General features: G+C 43.3%; 1 protein-coding gene across 2 annotated transcripts in view; it reads left to right on the top strand.

The window, feature by feature from the left end:
* The window catches only part of PCTP (phosphatidylcholine transfer protein), a 35,039-nt gene that overhangs the window by 11,943 nt on the left and 17,194 nt on the right, over positions 1–5,902 (top strand). For both annotated transcript variants that reach the window (XM_019517191.1, XM_019517184.1), the window contains exon 2: positions 5,352–5,469. In XM_019517191.1, the coding sequence (XP_019372736.1) occupies positions 5,427–5,469 (43 nt within the window). In that variant the 5' untranslated portion in view covers positions 5,352–5,426. The remainder of the gene's footprint in view (positions 1–5,351; positions 5,470–5,902) is intronic.

Below are 5,902 nucleotides of genomic sequence, written 5' to 3'. Positions count from 1 at the left end.
GGGGGGGGGGACTCTTATTCCTCTCTTCCCTTGCCCTTCCACCCCAAAAAGCGGGTGGGATGGGGAAGGAGAAGAGATGGTGAGAATGCAAAACTGCTTGCTGAAAGGTTTTTAAGTTGATTTAACTGAATAGTGTTGGGGGGGGTTTCCCTAAATATTATAAAATCTTTATAATAGAAACTTCTACTACTAATTGCTAGTAAAGCTAATTTATAGCACAAAGGTATAAACACAATACAGGATGTCTGGTAGCATAGCCTGACTGGCAGTTATGTTGATACTTGCTAATGGTCTGGAATAGGTCTCTAATTTGGACGTTTCTCTTCAAATAAGTCTTATTACTTTTAATAACAATAATAGGAACATTTTTGGCCAGCTCTTAAAATCATAGAATCAATGAGGCAGAAGGGACCTAGGCAGATCATCTAGTCCAACCCCCTGCCATGGGCAGGAAGGAGCACTGGGGGTGGCAGGGGTCATAAGACCCCAGCCAGGTGCCTATCCAGTCTCCTCTTGAAGATTTCCAGGGAAGGTGAGAGCACCACCTCTCTGGGAAGCCTATTCCAGGCTCTGGTCACACTTATCTTATCTGCACGTAGAAGGCTCTTGGGGGATATGATGAGTTTAGGCATCTAGGGGGTCATGTTTTGTCCCTTCTCCCAAAGCCTGACCCTGCATACAGACAAGAGACTGCTGAGATTATCATGTTTGCTACATACAAGGCATGCTAAGAAACCGTATTTTATAATCCATTCAGCTAAACAGGATCTAGAGGCATAAGCCTTCCAGATTTCATCAGCCACTTCATACAGTCCCCTGAAGCATGAAGTGTTCCTCCATATCCCTTGCAAAGCATAAACTGATGCCTTTTTTTTTATCTAGAGATGCTCTCATTGCTTACTGAAGTAATAGGGTAACTCCACAAATACAGCATACATTGAGGAGTAGAACAATTTAACTAGGTATAAAGTTTATACGGCTTTCAAAGACTTTGGCTTAAGTGAAGAGGGTACTGGAAATAGATTCCTCCTATTTGAGAGGAGGCTGAGTGGCCCATCCCTAAATGAGAGGGGTCTAGGGACTAGGCACTGATGCCCCCACTGATTGACATGACTCATAACTTAATCACCTAATTAATGCTGCCTTTTCACTTTTAATATGAAGTCTTATTCCTGATCAGATGCAGGGAAAGAGGCATCCTAAGGAAGCCTGCAATCAAGATCTGTTGAGTAAAATGTGAACTGTCTTAGCTGGGAAGCCGATTACACTGTAAATGCTTTTCCTTGTAAGAAGTTGCACCAACTTCTTGAAAGCATGAAACTAACCTTTGGGGAAAGGAGTTGGGTGGTGGTGGGAGTCTACAAGACACTGGAGTTAAAATGTCCAGGAGGGAAATTACTGCATGATGTTTATTCCTTTGAAAAAAGGAGGAGATAGTGGACAAGAGGGAAACTGTCTGTTTTTAATTTATCCTGCTACAGTGTAGCTGGAGTTGGTCATGCTGCCAGTGGGATCAAGGGTTTTGGTGGGCTCTGCTTACTTGTCAACAGACACTAGAAAGGAGCCAGAAAAAGAATAACAAAGATGACTTGCTGTACAGCTGGATAGCTGTTATGGGAAGCAAAGGGAGTGCAGTTAGTCTAAGCAATTGGACAGATTAGAGGAGTAAGCTATGGCTATCCTGTCTTGCATTATAAGATGATGCAGATGCTGTTTGTTTGTTTTGTTTTTTCCTTTTAAATGGAAGGAAATGAGCCCCACATTGTATCTGAATCTGGGGTTGGTTAGTACTGATTGTAAACATGAGTCTGTTGAGCAAAATGGTATAAACACTGTTCGGGGTACACTTTAGGCTTGATGCTGCACTGAATCCTAAGTGACTTCAGTTGACTGCCTAACCAGCAAGCCTCTGCATTGCCTCTGACACAAATATCTCAGTACTCGGTGGATTTGAGACTTTTTTTTATGTAAAATTTCAAGGTGCCTGTTTGCATGAATAAATAGCTCATTTTGCCTCATCCACATTGAGCTGCAGTCAGTAAAAGTCCTTCTGCATACTTTTTTAATAGGCTCTGGATCCAGATCATAAGAGAAGTGGTCACCACTTACTTCCTTTCCCTGCCCGCTCCCAAGTCCATTGTTGCTGTGGTATGTCTGATTCTTGAACGCTCTTTTAACTGTTTATCAGAAGCCCAAAGGGCTGGTTGGCAGGTGAAAATCTAACTGTGCTTAGTAGTTTGCCAAATGTAATGTGCTAGTGGACACTGCTGTATGTGAAGGGGCCTTTTTGTTTTCAACTCTTCAGGACTTGTCTAGTTGAGCAACTTTGCTAATGTAGCTGCTTTCACTGTAAATACCAAATATGCCATCTTTTACTGGGGCACTGATAGTCCTGGTGCTGTTGGAGCTATGCTAGGAGTCTTCACTACTTGCATTCTTCTAAACCAGCACTCTTTCCTGCCCAGGCCAGGGGGTCAGACTCTGTGATCTGCTCATGTCCCTTCTGATCCTGAAAATCTATGAAACCCAGACCCTTTTTTTTCCTCTCAAAAGGTGGTGTGGGCACACCTCAGTATATTCTGAGGCTTTGAAGTACTAATGGTGGTACAACTGACCTGAGACTCTGCCCCTACTCTCAATTAAATCCTATGGTTTCTCCTGATTGGGCAAACTGGCAGTAAACTTTAGCTGGCCAGCTTTGGAGCCTAGTTCATGGAGCAGCCCAATTCCTTTGGGTACAGCTACTTTCTTTGTTCTACTTTATTAGTAATAGAAGGTCAGAGATACTGTCACACGACTCAGTTGTTGGCTTTGTTTTAGGGTATGTGGGTGTGTGTGTATATACAGGAGATGTCTTAAATTGTCCAAACCTGGGAGGCTTATCCTGTTCCCTTCACTGTATTGGAAAGTGTCTCTTAGCAGCTCCAAAAGCATATACAGACCTTGTTTTCTTTCCATCAATGGAAAGATGGAGTAATGCTTCTCAATGAGGGTTTTTTGGGGGTTTTTTATGTTATGACCTGGCTAATACTTTAACACAATCAAATCTGACTCTTCCATGTTCGTGGCATATGGCTACAAATGCAACTCTTCCCAAGCCCCAAAAAAATTTGTGCTGGTATCCAAAACTTCTAATAAACCCTTTAGTAGGATTACCCTTTCCTAGGAAGTGTTGGGATCTCTGTAAGAACAGATTGGGGGGGAGGGGGGAAATACTTTACCATATAAAGTCAAGTCTCATCTTCTAACTTGGGCATGCATTATAGGCTCCTCAAGTACTAAAATGGACTTGAAGGATTAAATGATTGTATTGTAACTATTGCATATCTTGCATGGCTAAAGAGCAAATGTATTTTCCCTTCAAGGATATCTAAATCTGTCGGTTTAGCCCAAACTCTGCAGGGAGGGGCTTGTGCTTCCCTCTGCGGCAGCGGTGGCCCCTCCCAGGTAGCACCTGGCTTGGGTGGTCCTGTGGGCACTGCAGCCACAGAGGGAAGCACCTGGCCCATGCAGCTCAGGCAGGCAGGCTCCGGAGTGGGGAAGAGGTGGGGGATCAGACTCACCACTTTCTTTTGGTGGAGCCTGCCTGCCTTCCCAGGCTGCCTGCAGGGCTTCCTGCAGAACCCCTGAGCAGCATGGAGTTACAGTGCTTAGCTCTGCAACTGTAGGAACAGCAAACTAAAACTCCTCGGAGGAGTTCTAGTTTGCTGCATCCCAAGTCATTTAAGGTGCATTAGGCTGCTGAATTTGTTTACAGTCTCACTGTAGCAGTGCACAATATGCCGCCCACGCATGCAAACGTGGACACCACTAAAGCGGTGCAAAAGCATTTGGCCCGCTTTAGTGTCATGCACACATGCCCATCACTTCTACATGCAGCACAAGTGCCTGGTTCTCCCCTGGGATTGGGGCAGCATAGAAGCATGTATTGTTACAACAAGTCAGGGGGCATGCTTTTGGTTACCATAATGGAAAAATATTGCCCAGGTCCACACTTGAGGGCTTTGTTTTTCTGCTAGCTTTTTAACTGTTTTAAAGCATTATCATGAGATGACTGTGTGCTTTGTTCAGCACATCGCTCTGAAAAATACTCCTCTGGGTGTGGGCTTGGTTAGAGGTGTGCTGCTTTATCAAAATTAGCTTGAGACAGTGTGGAAAAAAATGGATAATGCCTTATTGCACAAGGAGCATGTTTCATGCCATGTATACTGAAATTTCCTTTTTCTTTAATTATGTTTATAAAAGACCTGAGTTAACTGCACTGAAGAAAGAAGCATTATCCATGGAATAGGGTGTATTACAGAAAGTGGAAGTAGGGATTACCCAGAAAGATCCTGATTCACTCTTCCTCACAATCCATACCAAGTATAAAGTGGCTCAGGCTTGGAACTAGGGGAACTATGTTTCTTGGGATGGAGGCAACTGAAGAGATGAGCAGGGCTGTCCTTTTTTTCTGGCTCATGTACTAGTGCTGTTGCTGGGTACCTCTAGCCTTCTTGCTCTGATGACTAATATATAGATAGGTGGGAACAAAAACAAGGGCCAACAATTCATGTTGTGCACTATCATATAAGCGTAACTTCCCATATCTCCTCCTCATATGCTGTACACCTGAACCACTGCATTGTTTCAGCTAGCACCAACAATGGTGCACTAAGTGCTATGCCCTCTTTTTGTGCACAGATAGTTTCCATGTGTTAAGCCACTCTTAAAAAGCATCAACGCAGACAGTCTCCTGGAGGGGTGTGGTGCAGGATGTTCTCAAAAAAGAAAATGGCAAATATAGCTGCACTTGTATATAGTAAGCATACTCCATCATAGGTGGCCATGATCCTGTGCTACAGCTAACACATCTTGTATGACCCTGCTGTACTTAATTCTGCAAAGCCTTACCAATGGGATTTATTCTTGAACTATGAATGGATAATCAATGATTCAAAGCTATTTGTAGACTAGATTCCCTCAAAGGTCTTGTCCTTGTGCCATTGAATTATGAGGAATGTTGCCACTACTTGAGACTAGAGCAAGACTTTTTTTCTACAGGGCCAAGCACTTGACATCCTCAAGTAGTCTGACAAACTCAATTGAAACCACTTTAGTTGCACCTTACACCAAGGAATAGTACTAAGCTTTGGATGAGAGACTCTTGCTGTGTTTTGCTTAGCCTTCCAGTTTGCACATGAAAGGCTGTGCTGCACATATGCTCACACACCTGGGACTACCCTAAAACATTACACTGTTTTAAAAGCATGAAAGTAATCTCACGCTTGCTCACACTTCCAGCTGCTCTTCATGACCTAGAATGTGTCTTGCTTTCCTGCGTGGTAACTCCTATGTTCTGTTTTTTGTAGAACTCGGGACTTTATGAGTATAAAATCTATGGCAGCCTTCCTGATTGTTCCCCTGAGTTGTGTGCAGATGTCTATATGGATTTGGACTACAGAAAGCAATGGGATCAGTATGTTAAAGGTTAGTAAATGCAACGTGCACTTAAAGCTGCTGCAGGATCAAAAGGTTGGAGATTTGAAGGCTTTTTTATTAACTTTTCCTCTTCAAAGCTCTAAAGGCCACTTTTTTTTTTGTTTAATGAACTTCTTAATGCTCAGCATTTACAGTTGTGGTCAGATTCTCAAAAGCTCCTCCTCCTCCAAATAAGAAAGAAATTTGGCATAGGATAGCTGAGTTCTTCCCTACTCAGCACCCAACTAAAACTCTGGCCAACTCTCTCTGGCTAAAGTTCTGGCCAGTAGTGGTGATGTGTTCTGTATCCAGAATGAGTGTGTGACTACCATTACAACATATACCCAAGCACTTCACAATCTTGGAGGTATTTATCTTTACGCAGATGGCTTTTAATGCACATACTTTTTCTGGGGTGGGTGGGTGGGGTGATGGGGTGACT

This window comes from Gavialis gangeticus, unplaced genomic scaffold, assembly GCF_001723915.1.
Source record: "Gavialis gangeticus isolate Ggan-Ray unplaced genomic scaffold, GavGan_comp1, whole genome shotgun sequence".
Taxonomy (NCBI): Eukaryota; Metazoa; Chordata; order Crocodylia; family Gavialidae; genus Gavialis; species Gavialis gangeticus.
The sequence above is the reverse complement of the archived record's forward strand: the minus strand, read 5'-3'. Positions and strand labels throughout refer to the sequence as shown.